Genomic DNA, 19,759 nt, shown 5'->3' with positions numbered 1-19,759 from the left:
CTCCTTCAAAAAATCAAAGACAAATCTAAACATTTTCTAAAATATTTTAGTTCATAAAAGAGATAAAATCGTTATAATGAATGAAAAATTAAAGAAAATTAAGATAATCTGAGCATTTTTCATAAAAGAAATTTTCATCGATTTAAAATTATAGATTATATCCAGTTATTTAAAAAGTAAAAATTATATTTATCATTACGATGAGCAAAATTCCATTCAAATTATTATTTTCAACTAGAAATAACAGAATCAACTTCACATTCGACAAAAAAATAAATTCGTAATTTTTTTTTATTGATAACTATTTTCTAAATGAGAGGTTTCAAAGATTTTTGCAATTTTTGTATATTGAAAAGGGTTTACGCGTTTGTTTGAAAAAAATATAAGTATATATAATAAAAAATATAAATATAATATAATATATAAAAATATAACCCCAACATAGCATCTAGTTTATTCTTAACAAAATATTTAAGGAATAGATTTCTTAGAGGGGTATTTATTGTAAAATAAACTTCACCAGATTTTTAATTTCTTTAAATATATTTGACCACTATTACTTACTTGTAAAATTATATTAGTTGTTTCATCATTTCATATTTTTTCTATTGTTTCATTGAAAAAAAATTGTCGAATAAAATGACAGCTTTTATTAAACCCAAATACTTTTGCAAAAATATTGCATTAAATTTGAAAGTTAGATAAACAACATTTCTTAACTTATTTTAAAATTTTAAATAACTGTAAGCTGAACTAACACAAAAAAAATGATTAGCAAGTCGCTACCAATCATGAAACACTAACAAGCTTTGAATTCCTAAATTTGTTTTTCCTTTTCGTTCATTTTTGAGTAAAAGGAAATGGCTTGATAAAAAAGACGACAAATCTATAAAAGTGTCAATAATTTTCAAGCGATACTAATAAATCACAGCGAACAATACAACCATTCTCTTAAAGAACATATCAGAAATAATAAACAAAGGTTGCTCGTCCGTAACTTAACGTTGACGTTTCACAAAAATTGGGAACACAACTTCAACAGCTTATAAAGCCTATAACGCTTTAATCCAACACATCTTTTAGAAATGCAATAAATAATATGCTCCAAAATTCATATTTTGTCTTGTTTTCTTGTTTCATTGTTTTAAAGCGTAGATTCAAGTACAAATTAAATTTAAAAATTATATTGTCTGAATTGAAATTTTAGCTTTTAATGTTTAATCTTATTTTTTTTTTATTAAACACGGCGATTTCAGAGAGAAAATATCAATGTTCGTTCTGTTCTCTTTAAAATCGAACATGACCAACAAGTGAATAAAATTATATTACAAAAATCAATATGTGTAACAGAAAAATTTTTTTTAAAATTGGACTTACCATTTTTATCTGTATTGTTTCTTCCAAATTTTCTGATGCATTCTTCAGCTGAAGTTAGCAAAAAATCGTCTGCCATTTTTTTTAGACAGTTTTCATTCGACTTTTCGAGCTGAATATCTAAAGCCGTGAAAATCAATTCCAATGAACTAAAACTGTTCAATTATGTTTAAAATAAAAGTCGTTGAAATAACTAGTTCCATTCAAAGAAGTCCATTCAGAATTTGTACGTTATATAAATGAACGATTATCAACATATATTTGCTGTTCTCAGGTCCATTTTTATGAATTCAGAATTCATTTTTCTTCGAAAAAAGTCTTTTTCGCAAGTAGATTCTTTTTTAGAAACTCTTTTGCTTTGTCTATATTTCTTGAATAAATATTTTGAATGTGAAAAGCATGTTTAACATTTGTTTCTTTACAATTAATAGAAGTTCACAATTAAAAGAAATTCACAGTCTTTTTCTTTTCAATCATTTCTAGTTCTCTCTATTTGCAATCGTTCATTCAACAAAATTGTTTCCTTTTTTTTATTATTTAAACTAGTATTTAGAATTGTCTAATTTTATCTCCATTTTTCTAGCAGCTATTATAGAAAAAGTCATCTTCGTTTCAAAAAATTATCAAAAACATTTGTTTTAATTTTAATAAAATGATTTTATCTTGTGAATAATATATAATCCTTAAATGAAATATATACCATCAAATGAAAAATAACGTGCTGTGATATTCATTTAAATGATTTTTTTCCAATTTACTCAAATTTTTAAACATTAGACCATTATTATTCCGTATTTTATAAAACTTCTATTTACTTCTTCCACGCAAAGGGCTTTAAGATCTTTTCAAAATAAATTTCATCACTTTAAAAACCTTTAATTAAGTTAAAAATCACAATTTAAAAAGCATTGTCCTAATTTTATTAAAATTACAATTGAAAATATTTTATTCACTTTTGATGATTCAAGCCAAACTTTAAATCATGTTAAAATCATAAAAATACCGAATAACAAAAAAAAAAAAAAAAAAAAAACTAAAATTCAAATAAAAACATTAAATAATCTCTAAGTATTTTTCTTCTTTAAAAATATATAAATTTCAACTTAAATTTAAGAAATAACACTTTTTAATAAAAGCTTTACAAGTATTATAATTTTTTTTAAGTAAAAATAACTCTTAACACTTTTTAACAGAAATTTTCAAATATCATTCGCTACTATTTACATCTGTTAAAATCTTTTCTCAACAAAGTTCGCAGCCTTATACTTTCCACGGAATAAGCAGTCCTTAGGTAGAGAACCGGGATAAAAGCCGCTCGACTCGGTGTTCCGTTTGCGACCGATTGGCGGGCTTTTTCCCAAAACATTTGAGTCGAGCGGGGAAGTTGCAGTGCGCATGTGCGCGAGTTATTACATCACGAGTGTTTCCATCAATGGAAAATCGAACTTCCTCGTTCTGAGAATAAAGAACTTTCACTTAAAGCGTGTAATATTGAGTTGCGTAAAAGTTTTAAGTAGTTTTAGACAGTAAGAAGATTATCTTTAATTTTTACTTATATATTATTACAGAAAATATATACATAATTTGAATGTCAAAACTCATAAGAAAAACATTTCAGCGGAATTTCACAAACTCTGTTCACAAGACTTCGATGTGTTCAAATGACGCATTTATGAGGAAAAATAAATTCAAAATTATATTACATTTTATTATTTTATTTCATTCGTATTACAAATTTCTTTCATTTTGTTCGTAGAATATTGGTACCAAATTTCTGGAGGAAATAACATCTCAAATTCCGCCTTCGAATTCTGAAAATTTTTTAATCTAAAGGCATTCAGATTGTATGTCAAAGTAAATACAGAAAAGGCTTTTCGTTCTCGTGGTAATTCAAAATGCATAGAAGTTTTTCTTTTTAGAAATCACATTACAGTTCTTTTATGCAAGAAATACTGACTAAAATCATAATTACAAAATCATAATGCAAGTTAATTACTAATCCATAAAAAAATTCGCGAAATTCGAATCCCTCATCCGAAATATAGAACGCGGTGACATTTTGGGTTTGATTCATCAAGATTTTTTAGATTTTTAAAAATTTTAAGATATAGATTTATTAAACTTTTTTTTCAAATCTTTATTAGGATTTTTTTTAATTTGTTCCATTATATCGTAACGATAATCTGCAATCAAAAAATGTATTCAATATCGTCGTAACAATCATGTGTATAAATGCAGTTAGTAAAATATTGAAAAGTATTAATGTAAATTATATTTAAAATATTTTTAACTATTTATTAAAATTGGAGAAAGTACAGTACAGAAACAAAACTACCACTAATTGTTTCTTTATTGTAAGCGGTTAAAGTAGGTGATTCATACCTATTTTCCCACTAGATAAGTTATTTCTACTATAATTATTTCTATTATTTCTATAGTTCAGAGATAATAGAAATAAATGATAATGCCTGTTACAGCAAATATGTTAATACGAGAGCGTAATGCTAAAATTTCGCTAAATTTTAATTAAAAATATGTTTACAATTTAAAGATCCTTTCCTAATGAGGAACTATTTTCCAAGAAATAACTATTTGTCAAATTTGGTAGTTCCAAGGTTCAATAATATGCTCTGAATAACATTTTGAAAAAAAATTTCTTCAAGCATGTCACATAAAGCAATTTCTAGATAGTAGGAGAAAACTATAAACATCAAAATACTAATAAATGTTAGATGTTATTTTTTATCCCATTAAATTCTTTTTATAAAAAAAGGAATCAAATAACAAATTTTGAAAAAATTTTAGTTTTGCCGTTTATCTCCTGCAGTTTTTCCAGGGGAGAACTATAAACATCATAATACTTATAAATATTCGATGTTATTTTTGATCCCATTAAATTCTTTTTTTAAAAAAAATGAAAAGAAAAATAACAAATTTTGAAAAATTTTAGTTTTGCAGTCTATCGAATAAAAAGGTAAAGTCAGGGAGCAAAAAAAAAAAAAAAAATGTAATAATTAAATTTTTAAAAATTATTTTACATGTTTACAATGCTTCAAATATCATTTTAATTTGAAGGATGTTGAATCATATATTTCTATTTGCATTTAATTTTAAATTCACAAATGAAAAACAATTTAGATTTTTACTTTAAATTAGAATTATAAGAGTGAAATAGAATTAAACTTCTTTTCACTTTTTTCACTGAAATATGAGTAGGCATTGTTAAATAATAAGATAAGCAGAGAATAATAATGTATATATTTTAAAACTGTCATTACTTTGCGTTAAATACATGTCTTTACAAAAACTCATATATTTCCCATTCCTAAAATTTTTATTTTCAAATAATAGTTTATTAAAATGATGATAGAAGTTGACTCACTTTATGTTGCATATAAATTTATCAATAAAGAAACCAATAATTCTTATATTGTAATTTATAATTTCATTTAGATGCAATTTCACTGGGGGAAAAAAACACATGTTTTTTAATTAGATTACAAGCGTAGAAAGTATTCACAGCAAAATTAATTTTTTAGAAGGAATAACGTATAGTAAAATAATTTAAATTTTTTAGCAAATATTGTTTAAAAACATTTTTAACATTATTTAAGACATGACTTTTTCATTTATAATACAGATTTAAATTACATAACTTCTACTTAATTCTAGATTATTACATTCCATTTTAAGATAAAATTGAACTATCAAATGAAATATTTTCAGAAGTGAATCATTATGGTTGATTTTTAAAAATCATTGCCTATTTAATGTTTTATAATTTATTAGTATTAAAAGTGTCAAATTGCCGAGTAAACAAATGCATGCGAATTTTCTTGTAAAAATTGCTTACAAAGAGTATCTTTGATTGCCTTTTAGCAAGATTTTGAATAAAAGAAATTACCATTATATTATTTATACTTATATGCGTATATAGTTTATTGAAGGAATAAAAATTTCCCTGAAACAATAACAACGCATTTTGGATTAATTTATGTTTCTTGTAAAAGATATACCTACAACTGAATTTTAAAAAATAATTAAAATTTTTCTTTTACAATATTTTAGAATTTTTATTATTCGTATCAGAAATCCTAAAATATAGATATCAAAAGTTAGAATATATTTCAGGAAACTTTAAATAAACTTAAATAAAATTGTTTGTTTGTTTTTTTCCTTTTTATATATATCTCGATAAACATATTAATCCTATATGCAAATTCTCGAAAAAATATATATTTGTTTTTTCTATTCTAAAAAATTTATCGTTTTATCCATTCTGAATGAAATTGAGTTCAAATTTACAAGGACCTCCTGCATATCGTGAAACTGAAAACATATTATATTGAATTAAAATATATTAACGCATTTTCAACTTAATAAATAAAATTCGAGAGAAAAGATTTCTTAATCAACAGTATCAAAAATAAAAGGGAAACATATTCTATCAAGAATTATATTACACGGAATGTAATAGGAGAAAATTGCAGTGATAATACATAAAGAGTTTTAAAAAGTTGTGTGTGTGTGTGGTAATTAAAGCAATTTTTAAAAGTCGTCGCTACACGTCTGAATTTATAAATAAAATAATTCAGTAAATTCTTCCCTATGTCAAATTATGTTTTATTTAAATTAATTAAATGTCTTGTATGATTCAATAGCAATTTTAAATCGCCATCATAGCTTCATCGAATGTTTACTTTTTAGATAAATTTCAAATAAAACATGTATTTACGGAAGCTGCATAAATAATAATAAATTTACTTACATTCGGTAATTTCGAATCGTTTTCATTAATTTCCTTGTAAAAAAATCTAATAAATTGCTATTAGAATTAGAATTCTAGTTTAGTTTAAAAGAGAACAAATGAAAAAAAAAGGACAAACTATTTTTGAAGTATAATGAAACTAATATTCACTAATTTTGCCAAATGTGCAATTCAGTATAAATGATACAAACCTTTAAATTTTGTCACAGATAGATATGAATTTTGTAGGCAAATTTTTTGCTTTCTCTATCGAGCTTCAAATTTAGCAAATCATGAAGCATATTTATTCTAATATAAAACAATAAATAACAATACGCTAAATTACAGTCTATTTCATATCTCAAAATGCGAACTCTTTAACGAATAAGTACATTTTAATCATTTAATAGAAAGTCTATGTTAATGGTTTAGTTATAATATTTATGAAGCAATTGATGATGCATATTATTTATTTCCCAAAAATATGCACCACCGAATTTTTTCCCAAAAGCAAAATGTAGATATTAAATTCAACAATCTCTAAGTTTTTGCAATTGTAATTTTTATTTCAATAGTGGTAAAAGCAGACCGCTATTATTGTCGGAATGTGCTTAATACTTTAGAAATATAACAAAATATATAATTCTCCCAATTGTGCGTCAGAACTATTTTTTATTATTGTTCCAAAAAATGGAACAATATTAATGGAAGTGGTCTTGGTCTCCCTGAAATTTTCTCGCGTACCGTCCAATAAATGTATTTGTATATTATTAAGCATATGCTTCTAGCAAACTAAAAGCCTATTAGATTGCGAACGATCTTTACCGATTAATCGCTGGGATTTTTTTTAATCCACAAGTTTAAAAAAAATAAATTTGTCTTTCGAAATCTTTTTACAGATTTATTAAAACCAAAATTTTACAACAATTCGACACAGAACAATTGTATCTCAAGAACACAGACCAAATTTTAATATTTAAAGTATTACGTCTTTGAAAGATAGCAATTACATGCTTGTGAAAGTACAGACCAACAATTCTTTGACAGATGTGAATAAAGATCTACATTAAGATTCTAAAACTGTGACCAAATTTCATTTATCTAACTTCTACGTTTTTGAAGCATGTTTATATGTATTCAAAAGAACACAGGCCAAAGATCAATACCCTGACAAATTTGGCCTTTCCAAATTTAATACTTATATTCACACTAAAGATATTAATGTACCAAATCTTGTCCATCTAGTTCTCTTCTTTTTGTAGTTGGCATGTTAACTTATATACAACTGCTGAAAAGATGGACTTCCTCTCAATGGATTTCACTCAAATTTTGGTAGAAATCTCCAAATTTAATGTTAAGACCATGTAATGAATTTCTTCTTTCTAATTCTAAATATTTTTGAAATATCGTGTTTACAGACAGACAGATAGACATAATTCTAGACATAATTTATAGACATAATTTCTATTCTACGAAATGGAAAGCCATCAAAATCTCAGTCCCAAACTTTTTAATGATTATAATACTTTCTCTTTGAATACTTTGTATATAAGAAAGTAAATACATATATTTTTTAAAAATATTGTTTTTTAATAAATAATAATAATAATTGATAATATTTTTTATGAATTTGAATTCTATTAATTATCGAATATAAAAACGCTTTTCTTTAGTATTCAGGCATAAGAAATTCGATATTATTGATAAAAAAAAATTTTTGGAAAAATTAATTTTCAAAAAAAAAAAAAAAAAAAAAATGAAGAAGGAAAATGACAAGGTGGGAAACCTCTGATGTAGTATCAAAAAAGAATTGAGAAAGGGGTGGGAAACCCAACAAAGCACGAAAGTGAAAAAAAATCGACCCCCTGTCAGCTGCACTTGATAGGAAAATGAAGAAAGATCCCGTTTATTGTGAAGTTAGCAATCAATACGCCAGTTCACCATGGGTGCTTTTTATTTATTTAAGAAAAATGATTATGGGGTGATAATTTTTTAAATCTTTTTTTTTAATAATGCATGAATATACAGATGAGTTTGTGATAAATTGCTTGACAAAAAAAAGATAATTCGAATTTCTAATTAGATGCCTCATACATGGATAATATTTAATGCACGATTTGTCTGTCCTGTCGGAGTCTGGCTTCATTAAGCCGTTGCATTTTGTGTGTAATAACTTTTGCGTGACGCAGTTTATAGGAAAAAAAAGCAACATAAAAATAACAGTAATGTGCACACAAACACACACATAAAACATCGATATAGTAAAAAAGAGCGTGAATATAAATCCTATAAATTCATTAACTACAACAATAAAAAGTGTTTTGTAAAATTTATTTGAAAATGTATTAGAAATAGAAACTAGAGAGAACTAGTTTGCATACTCTCTAATAAATCTGTCATGCCAGAGAACCATTTGCATGGCATTGGGGTACAGAAATTACGAAATTTTATCTTTTGGCATGAATTTAGAACTTTTACTGAATCTATCCAGTCATCCCTGCAGAGTTATTTCACGATTCATCTCTGGTATGTGATAAATAGTATCCGAAGATCGAATTTGTATTTTAGGCTCGTTTTTCTCAACTACTTGAAAGGCCGCGGTGGCCTGGTGTTAAGGTCTCGGCTTGTGAGCCGTAGGGTTTCAAGTTCGAGACCCGATTCCACCGAAGAACCGTCGTCTAAGGGGGTCTATTGCACTTTAAATCCGTCATACCAAACGGTTTTAAGACCGTATACGAAATTTAAACTGTCTAGCATAAATTTTTTTGAGTCACCTTTTTCACAGACAGATGGACATTATCACAAGGAGGTTTTCCGAACTCAAGATGGTTCGTGGAGATTCGTCAAAATCTCCAGTTCGAATTTTTTGGCGATTTCTAAACTTTATCTATACTAGGTATAAGAGAAAGTAAAAAGATTATGCTTAAATAAAATTAATATAATGGGAAAAAAAAAAATTTCTAAAGAATCAAAAATTCTTCTCTTAATCAGTGGAAAATTATCAACTATATAGTCCAAGAGGAAGATATTTCATTTCAACTAGGCTTAGCTTAATCACAAGCTGAGAAACTTCGGAGAAACTCCTTGCAAATCGAAGACATTTTAAGGAGAAATTTGACCTTCATGTAATATGACCCAAAACTGATTTGATTCTTAAATAATTGTACTAAATAATTTCATATGACGTATCAAGAAACATTTACGATATTCATCAAGTGCTGATTTTGAAATATTCGCATTTTTTTAAGCCTTGTAATGACTATTGATCTCTAGATGAAAGAGTCCTTGGAGTAAGGATAACTTAACGATTCATTTTAAAGGAAGATCTTATGTTTGATATCTAAAATGATTGACAGTTAATCATATGAACTTTCCTGATGTTCTTTGATATGAGAATCAAAGGTTAATGTAGAATGTGTCGATAACTTTAAATAGTTATGGGATTACAATCGCGGATCTTCAAACACGGCAAATTTTCTCCTTCTGAGCAGTCACAGTTGAAAGTAAGCAAGACAGTCCAGTATTCTAAAACATCTTAATCCTATTTCTGCTTTGCAGTGTTTTAACCAGCAAATTAGTCATTGAAGTTTCATCCAAGAGAAAATCTATGCGAATTATCTACAAAGGAATAAATGCCCATTCCATCCAAGAACACCCCTCTACCACGATGAGGCACCAGAACGGGATCTTGGAAAGGATAATGATCATGTACTTCTGTTAATTGTAATTATAATTTTCTGTCTGTAATTATTCACAAGCTAAACTAATTAATATTGTTAATAGATGGCGTTACATGTACAGATGACGCCATTCATTCTAAACAGTATAATTTGGGAATGAATGACGAGCACTTGTTTTTTTTTTTTCTTTTTTTTTTTTTTTCTTTTCTTTCTTTTTTTTTACTTTTGTGTTTGTTCTGTGTTTAAACTGGTGAATTAGGCACAACTTGCTTTTTGTTAGTGGATATGTTGAGTATGAAATGCTATGGATTACCCTAAATGTTATGGGATTTTCGTCCATGTTATATGTGAGTATGTGTGATGTTGAAATGCAAAAATAAATTGACAAAAGGCAAACAAGAATTTTTTATTGGATAAAACACAACACATCCAGCTACAGATGATCTTCTGATATAAAGCGTAAACATGAAATAAGTTTCAATAGTACATAATAAAACTTCAATATTGCATGATTTTCCTTTATATTTTAATATTTTTTACGAACGTGCTTCAATTCAGCAAGCACATTACTGGACTAGTTGAAATTTAATATCTTCTCTTTGACAATTAAACTTCAGATTTTAGGCGAAATTACTGAAAATTAAATAGCTATACATGATGAAAATAATTATCTAAGGATTCTAAAATAATATAATTATAGTGCCAGATTTACTATAATTATATTATTTTGTGCCGAATATCTTAAAACAGTGATGGGAAATCTTGTTTCTTTCTAGATTTCAAAATTATAAAACTATATCACTCTATAATAGAATACAAATAATTAATGATTGTCAAAAATCAAAACTTAAAAACTTTGTCCTGAGAAAGCCATTTAGAAAAGCAATAAATACTTTCAAAGAAATTCAATTCATTCGTAGTTAATAATCATGACAAACGTGCTGATCATCGAAAACAGCTAGTAAATAAATAATATCATATATATCATAAATAATATCATATATAAATAATATCATACATATCATATATATCATATATCATATATATCATATCATATACTGTTCAACAGAAGTTTTATTTTTTGGTTTAAAAGTTACAAAAAAAAATTACAAAAAGTTAAAAAAAAATTACTTAGAATATCTCATTGACATGTTGATTATGTGAAAAATATCTTGAAAATATTGAACAAAACTCACCATTTTATGGAAGAAAAAAAATCAATGGAAATGGTCTCCCTCAAACTTTCTCGGATACTCTCTAATAAAGGTGTTATCCCAGATAACGCCTTGCATAACGCTGGCGTAACATAATTGTGAAACACTAACTTTTAGTGTGAATTTAGCATTTTTATTGAATCTATCGTGTCATTTTCGGCCCAAGTTGTTGTTGTTGTTTTTGCAATTAATTCCTGGCATAAGGTTAATAGTGTCTGAAAATTGATTTCTTATTTTAAGCGTGTCTTTCCCAAATAGAAATTTATCGGAAAACTACACTTGCAGTCACAAAATCACATAAAAAATTTGATTGAAAAATGATTGCAACTTTGAATTATGTTTCTAAAAGTACAAACCAACGGATGGTTAGGGCTTTGTATTTGACTAGAACTTTTATTGGTATTTAGACTATAGATGGTAATTCAGTGTACCGAATTTTATCTAGCTAGCTCCCTTCGTTTTGTAGTTATAGTGTTAGATTATATTTGAACACCCGGACAGATAGACATCCTATGTGCAGATTTTTCTCAAAATTTGATAGATATCTACAAATTTGGTATAAAGACCGTATACCAAATTTCAACCGTCTAGCTCAAGGCATTTTTGAGTTAAATGTGATTTTCGAACTCTAGAAGGTCTAAAACATAGAGATTCGGCATGAACTCGAGTTCGAATTTTTTGACGATTACAATAATTTATCTATAATACGAATGCGGAAAAGTAAAAAAAAAAAAAAAAAAAAATGGAAAAGGAAACCGCAAAATGACTAAATCTAATAGTTTAAAATTCTCTAACAGTTTTAAGAAATATGACACTTCATTCATTTGAGTTTTTAGACAAGCATCTTTTTTAAAACTACGCGCATACAAAACCCTGCTGAGCGCGAGATATCGTTTAAACACTTCTAGGAATTCCACATCTTGAATGCATAGATTCTTCCCCAAGAAAAGATTCCAAAAATGAAAACTACAGCACTTTGTTTGGAATACTCATAAATATCTCAGAGGATGAAGAAAATCTACTGAAATAGATGCAATAAATTCCTTAGTGTTCTGCGAATTCTATGAAGACAAGCGAGTCATTTTTAACTCATTTATGTTTGGAGTAGACGGAAAAAAATTGAAAGCTGAAACTTCTGAACTCTGTTTCGTTTAAAAGTTAGGATATGCAAGTTTATGGCAACATTTTAAGCGGATTTCAGTTCGTGATAGCAAAGAGTACCTTTCAAAATATTTTCTAATTGGAAAAGTCGATCACAAACAAATGTTATGTAAATTTTGCATACAAAATTTAATTTTACATACAGGATATCCAGTCACTCTTATCGTCGTCCAATTACAATTTCTAAACTGTTAGAAATAGACACATAGTTTCAAATGGAAAAATGCTTTAATAGGTATGTGACTACGTTTGGGATGAATTTTTTGAAAAACATTCAAAAACTATTGTATTTTTGAATATTTGCATAAAGGAAATTAAAAAAACATCTATGAAACCAAAAAATACCAGCCAAAAGCCAAAATTGTTTTAAAAATTGGAAGGAAGAAAAAATGCATTTTTTTTTGGCTAAAAAGAGGTATAAAGCAAAAAATCTTAAAGTTTAAAGGTTTATCAAATGATTTGATTCAATTTTTGCGGATAAGCTTAAGGGGAATATTATCTATTTCCTGAACTAAAAAATAAGCTATATTTCTATTTATTCTTTGAATATTGGTTTGGTTATATTAACGTCCCGTTTTAAAGTAACACTAGGGCTATTTTTAGACGGACCTCGTCATTTTGAACCGCAGTCAGATGACGAGGACGACACCTGAGCTGGCACCCCCTCTCCACACCACACCAGCGGGAGGACGTTTGGTCATGACGGATTTAACGTGCAACAGACTCCCTTACACGACGGTTCTTCGGTGGAATCGGGTCACGAACCTGAAACCCTCCGGTTCCGAAGCCAAGATCTTTCCACCAGGCCACCGCGGTCCAAAAATTAATTGGAAGGGCGAGGATCGAACCTGCTTCAACAAGTTGGCGGCTTGACACCAGAAGGCCATGAGATAAGGATATGAGCCATGAGATAATTAAAAAAGAATCTATTCAACAGAATCAATCGACTAATAAATAACACGAAATTTTCAATTCTTTTGCATCGTGAATCATTAAAACAACCATAAAATATTTCTAAATGAATAGATTACTTATTCTTTTGTTCAGGAACTGTAGAACATAATAAAAAAAATCACTATATCAAATTTTAACCAAAAAATATACATAAGATTTCAATTTATGAAGTTTTTCGTAAGAAAATTCTATCATATTCTTTATTTAAGAATAGAAATCTGAAGATGAAAGATAGCATTAAAACGTATGCAAATGCAAATATAAAAATCAATGTAAAAAAAGAAAATTGTTTAAACATTAAGAATATTAAATTAAAAAAATCATTTTTCGTAAAAAATCAACTTTGTAATATAGTCACCTACTTAAAGGATGAGAAGCATTATGCTTTAGCTTTTTGAGTCAATAAACATATTTCTCAAAAAATTATGAAATCTAATCCACTAAAATCGTCTCTGTTTTATATGCAGTGGCTCAAACAATTAAGAGTACACTTTACTTTTACATGAAAATCCAATTTTCAATATAAATAACTCATTACCGAGAAGTGCAAACATGTTTTTATTTTTACATAATAAATGGTATAATTTAGATTAAAAATAAAGAACAATCAACAAAAAACTTCTAAATTGAAAATTTTCAGAAGCATTTTAAATAAACATACGCAGATTTTTGCCTCGAAAAATTAAGAATACACCAATGAAAATTTTGTAATATCTCGCATACAAAGAAAGTATAAATATTTAGTTGCATGCCCTTTGACTTTTATAATGGCCTCTAAAGATCGTGTTACCGATTTCACCAATTTTTTTATGGTCTCTGAAGATATTTTACCCCATTCTTCTTGCAACACTTGTTTTAAATAGGTTTTGTTTCTAATTTTGTGTTTCGAACCACTATTTCGAGTGTGGGCCACATATATTCAACACATATTGTTTGAGCCACCGTACATATATAACAGTTGCTTCATAAATTTTAATGGGGCCGCGGTGGCCTGGTGGTAAGGTCTCGGCTTCGGAACTGGTGGGTTCCAGGTTCGTGACCCGATTCCACCGAAGAACCGTCGTGTAAGGGGGTCTGTTGCACGTCAAATCCGTTATGACCAAATGTCCTCCCGCTGGAGTGGTGTGGTGTGGAGAGGGGGGTGCCAGTTCAGGTGTCGTCCTCGTCATCTGACCGTGGTTCCAAATTACGAGGTCCGTCCCAAAATAGCCCTAGTGTTGCTTCAAACGGGACGTTAATATAACCAAACCAATCATAAATTTTAATGGTTTAAATAGATGATTGTGAAGGTATTTTGCAAATTAGAGAAGATGTAGAAATTTTGCAAGATCAAAATTTTAAACAAATGCCAAAACATTTTGAGAATGAATTATAATATATTATAAAATTTAATAAATACTGAAACAATATCATTTATTAACATTAAATTTGCATTAATACAATAAATGAAGCCATGATTCTAAAATTCTTTTATTAACTGGTTCGAACCAATATGCACTGTTTGAACAAAACAGTTTATTATAATATTCAATTAAAACTAAAAAATATATATGTGTTACGTTAAATTTTCTTTAATACTAATATGATTATTTAACTGTGTTTCTAAAATTTCCTTCTTATCTTATTCAAATCAATATGTACTGATTGAAAAACCAGCGGGAGTGGTCTCTTCGAAACTTTCTCGCATGATCTAATAAACTTGTTATGCCAGAGAATGCCTTACATGGCACTGGCGTTCAATACTCACAAAATATTAACTTTTGGTGAATCTTTGGCGAGTTATTTGGCAATTAATCCACGTCAAGCGTATCCAAAGGTAGAATCTGTGTTTTAGACACGCTGTTCTGAACAGATTGAAACAAAAAATGTGACTGAAAACTGCACTTGTAGTCACAAATTCCCATACCAAACTGGATATATTTAAGTCATTGCGTTTTCGAATTGTCACGTTTACATATTTCTGAAAGACAGTCAACTCGTAGTTGAATTTGGCTCAAAATTTGACAGGTATCTATACTATAGATGTTAAATCTATGCGCAGAATTTTGTCTATTTAGATTTCTTTGTTTTGTTATTTTCGTGTTAAATTATATTCGAACGGAGGTGAAGATGGCCTTCCTCTGAACTGATTTAATTCAAAATTTGATATGAATCGGTAAATTTGATTTAAAGATCCTATAGGAAATTTCAAACCTCTAGTTCAAATCTGTTTTGAGTTAGCTTTGTTACAGACAGACAAACATTTTCTAAAAAGATGTTTCTCGAATTCGGGGAGATCTAAAACGTGAAAGTTCTTACAAATCTCGAGTTCGAATTTTTGAAGATTGCAATACTTCCTCATTACTACGTATATCAGAAAGTAAAAACTGTGGCAAGGCATTAAATGTAATATAAAAAAAGACTTTGTATGTTCCACGTCTCCTAAAAGACTGGATCGCTTTCAATCAAACTCTGCATGCTTATAATTTATGGTCAGAGTAAGAATACTATCACAGTATACGCCAAAGTAAAAAATTTTGTAATAAAAAGTAATGGTAAAGAGCGTTTTCTGGTTAATAAATATCCATATGAAATTTTTATCAACCATTGAAGCGAAAAAATTACTAAATACAAACATGCAATGGATCTTTTAATATTTTCACATTTTTTGCATTAAAAATATCATGCAAGTTATAAAATCGTGCTTTACAGATAAAACACTTTTTTTTAAATCAGTATGGCGGTATCGTATTAGAAATTTTGTGGAGATATTTCGAAGTTTCAAAAAATTCACAGAGGTGCAATTAGAATACGAAAAACGATTAGGAAATTCTAAGAAACTGGATCATAAATTATTCGTTCTCAAAGGGGAAGGATAACCTGTTTCTGCAGTGGTGATAACCTCAGTATTACAGGCACTTGGGGAGGGGAACACAAGATGGCCTTATGTTGCATTTCTGCAAAGGTCATTGAAGGTATTCGCTCATAGAGGAAGAGGACAGGAATATAAACATCGAATCCTCTACTTCAAGAATATTGTGCCGAGCAATCTGAAATCATAATGGATAAAAACAACTATAGTTTCAAAAGGTTAATAAAAATAATGAAAAAAGTTTAACTTAAAATAAATCATTAACATATTTAAAATATGTGGGAATTTGAAACTAAATTGATCATCATGTAAAAAGAGAGACCTCATAACACGCACTATCTAGAGCCGAAAGACACCTAAATCCATCACTGATGTGGACGTCACAAAATTCTTCTTAAAATGCTATTGATAAAGATTTTTAGGAATACTCTAATGAATACCTAGACAGATGATTAACGTACTATTCTAGATCAAGTTGGAATCAATAATCAATCCCTTCCAACTAAATATCTGTTACTATGCATACTTCCGGTTCAAGTGAAAAGTTATTCAGTGCATATAATGCAAATTCTTTGATATTGTTACGAACCTGTGAGGCGGCTTCCCGGCATAGTGGGTTCCATAGGAGATCCCAGAGCTTGGCGATAAACTTGGCGACCATTTGGCGACTTGGCGACGAATTTAGCGACTTTGGCGCCAAAACAGATTATACCCGAAACATCGAGAATTTTCCCGATCCGTTCAGTAGAAAAGGAGATACGCCTCGAACGTTCCTGATTGGTTGAGAGGCTTCTAGCCCCGCCTCCTGAGACCTATAAAAGGAAGCACCCGCAGCTGAAGGCAGTGGATGGGGATAAGCCCCTGCCGAGGCTAGGCGCCCCGTCAACCCAACCATCAAGCTGCCGGGCAGTGGTGAGTCGAGTGGTGAACCAGTGGTGAATTGAGTAGTCGGAAACGACGATAAAGAACTGGCCTTCCAGAGATAAGCGGAGCAGCGACGGAGTGAAGCTAGTGCTGAACTAACCTGTGTTCTACTGTCTGTTGTATGCTGTTTTGTATGCTGCACGTCTCGGCTGAAGATAATCGTCTTCTGTGCTGTATATAGTTGTCGTCTTTGTGCTGTCCTGTGTGTCTTCGTGTAAACAAACGTCGTTGTTTTATTTCCTACTGCCGCCTGGTGATTGAGCGTTCTTCACACCATATAACTTCCACTATCCAAACGAACCCCGGAAATTTCGGAACAATATTATTTTCATATAAAAAGTAAACTAAATATAGGAATTATTTTTTAATGCACCCGAAAACTTTTCCTAAATTAACTCAAAATACGGAGACGACAAGTAAAAAAAACACAAATAAAAAAATGATCGGTTCCTTTAGAGGTCCATGATAATGAAGCAGGTTAATGATTCCAATGTCTAATACAAAGTCTTAAACACCGTATAAGATGCTAACAGTATGGATTGTTTTAAAAAGCAATTCACTGTTACCGTATTGATATCTATGACTAATTGGTCTTCCTTCATCCAAAAACGTATCAGATTTATGATTAATACGTTGAAAATACAAGAAGGTGAACAAGCAAGATTTCTTAACAAATCTATCGCCCCGTCAGAACTATTGGCAATGATCATTCCGAATCCCTGTGCCATCTAATTATGTCATATTTCAAGTCATATATATATATATATATAACTAGATTTGTTTTGATAGTAGTACTAGCTACAACTACCTATTCTCACTATAGTGATGTTTAATAAATTTGATTTTCAATAAGAAATAAGCAGTTCAATAGGATAACTTTCCTAAGTAATAGTTTTCAATAAAGAAAGTTTCAAATGGTCTTCCAATTCGAATGTCTCCCAACAAGAATTATAACTAGGAGTTTGAATTTGAAATGCCTAATTAATAAAATAATTTGAAGGGGGAAAAAAAGATACCATCTATTTTTTGATTAAAAGTACCTTTCCAAAAGAAGATTTTGCAAGTAATATTATATTGCTTTGATCATACCCATGATAAATTTCAATTATTACAGAATAAAATAGTAATAAATTTTAATAATTAATAGTAATAAAAATTTTAAATAGATTTATTTAATACAAAAAGTGCAGTAACATATATAATATAATAAAACGCATAAACTTATTTGCTTTTTTAAAAAATTTTAAAACAATTCATTTTATTAATACAAAAATATGCATTTTATTGTAATTTATAATATAAGGAGACAGTAAAAACTTTATTCTAATTAAATAAAATTCTTGATAATTTCTATGGCACGCATAGGTCAAAATTTTTCCCCTGATTGTTTCTTGCGAATAATTTTTTAAGTGGCATACATGCGATTCTAACATTATAAAATCGATGACTGTTACAAATTATTACCATATTTTTATTTGTATCCTGTATAAAGCAAGAATCAAGTAAATGGTTTAGTTCAAAATTATAGTCAGTATAGAAAATTCGTTGCTTTTGAATCATTGACAGCCCTGTTTCTTCATCAAAATTATCCCACTAGACAAACAACTCCTGAACAATCGGTTATAGTTAAACCAATAAATTTGTAATATTTTTTAAATATATGCAGTGGCTCAAACAATTAAGAGTACACCTTAGTTTTACTTGATAAATCCGACTTTCAATATAAATAATACATTACCAGGAAGTGCAAACAAGTTTTTATTGTTACACATAACAAATGGTTCAATTTAAAGTAAAAATAAAGTACAATCAATAAAAAAATTCTAAATTGAAAATTTTCAGAAGCATTTTAAATAAACATACGCAGATTTTTGCCTCAAAAAATTGAAAATAAACCAATGAAATTTTTGTAATATCTCGCATACAAAGAAAGTGTCAGTATTTAGTTGCATGTCTTTTGACTTTTATAATGGCCTAGAAACGTCATGGCACCGATTCAACAAATTTTGCTGGTATCTGAAGATATTTTAACCCATTCTTCTTGCCGTTCTTGTTTTAAATGGGTTTCGTTTCTAATTTTGTGTTTTTGGACCGCTGTTTCAAGTGTGGTCCACAGATATTCAATGACATTGATGTCGGCGGACTGTGGTAGTGTGTGTTACTCCTGTTTACAATCAACAAGACGCCACATTTTGATGTTATGTGCATTCTGTTTGGGGGCGTTGTTCTGCTGGAAAATTAAATTACCATCTAAACCCATATCTTTAGGACTTTCATTTAGATTTGCTGGGACCATATGGTTCATGCAACTTGCTGTAGAAATTTCTCAAATCATAGGCAGAAGTTAAGTGCAGAAACTGTGTGAAAAGTAATTAGACAAACTGGATACAAAAGTGAATTCTTAGAGAGAAAAACCCTTCATCAGCTTGCAAATTCAAAAAAAAAAATCGTTTGAAATTTGCAAAAACTCATCAGCTGAAGACCAATAACTTTTGGAAGAAAGTTATATTCAGTGACGAAAGAAAATTCAACCCTTTTGGCATTGAAAGCCATCGCACCGTATGGAGAAAGCCTAGTACTGCTTTGGATCCAAAAAATTTAAGTCTTACAGTTAAACATGGTGGTGACCCCGTCATGAATTGGAGATTGTAAATCTTCCTCCGGGGTAGGAAATTTACTTTTTATAGATGGCATTATGAACCATATGGTTTACTTGAATATACTTCGTAGAAATCTAAAGAAAAACGCTAAAAATTTGAGTTTGGATGGAAATTTCATTTTCTAGCAGGACAACGACCCCCAACGGTAATGTGTTATTTATATTGATTTATCACGTAAAATAAGGTGTATTCTC

The 19,759-nt window shown here is 29.0% G+C and overlaps 1 protein-coding gene across 1 annotated transcript in view; it reads right to left on the bottom strand.

The window, feature by feature from the left end:
* LOC129988833 (corticotropin-releasing factor receptor 1-like) overlaps positions 1-2,238 on the bottom strand; it is a 241,572-nt gene extending 239,334 nt beyond the window's left edge. Inside the window, exon 1 of the mRNA XM_056097107.1 lies at positions 1,378-2,238. Within this exon, the coding sequence (XP_055953082.1) occupies positions 1,378-1,453 (76 nt within the window). The 5' untranslated portion in view covers positions 1,454-2,238. The remainder of the gene's footprint in view (positions 1-1,377) is intronic.
* Between the last annotated feature and the right edge of the window lie 17,521 nt (positions 2,239-19,759).

Source organism: Argiope bruennichi, chromosome 10, assembly GCF_947563725.1.
Source record: "Argiope bruennichi chromosome 10, qqArgBrue1.1, whole genome shotgun sequence".
Taxonomy (NCBI): domain Eukaryota; kingdom Metazoa; phylum Arthropoda; class Arachnida; order Araneae; family Araneidae; genus Argiope; species Argiope bruennichi.
This window is presented reverse-complemented; position numbering and strand designations above follow the sequence as displayed.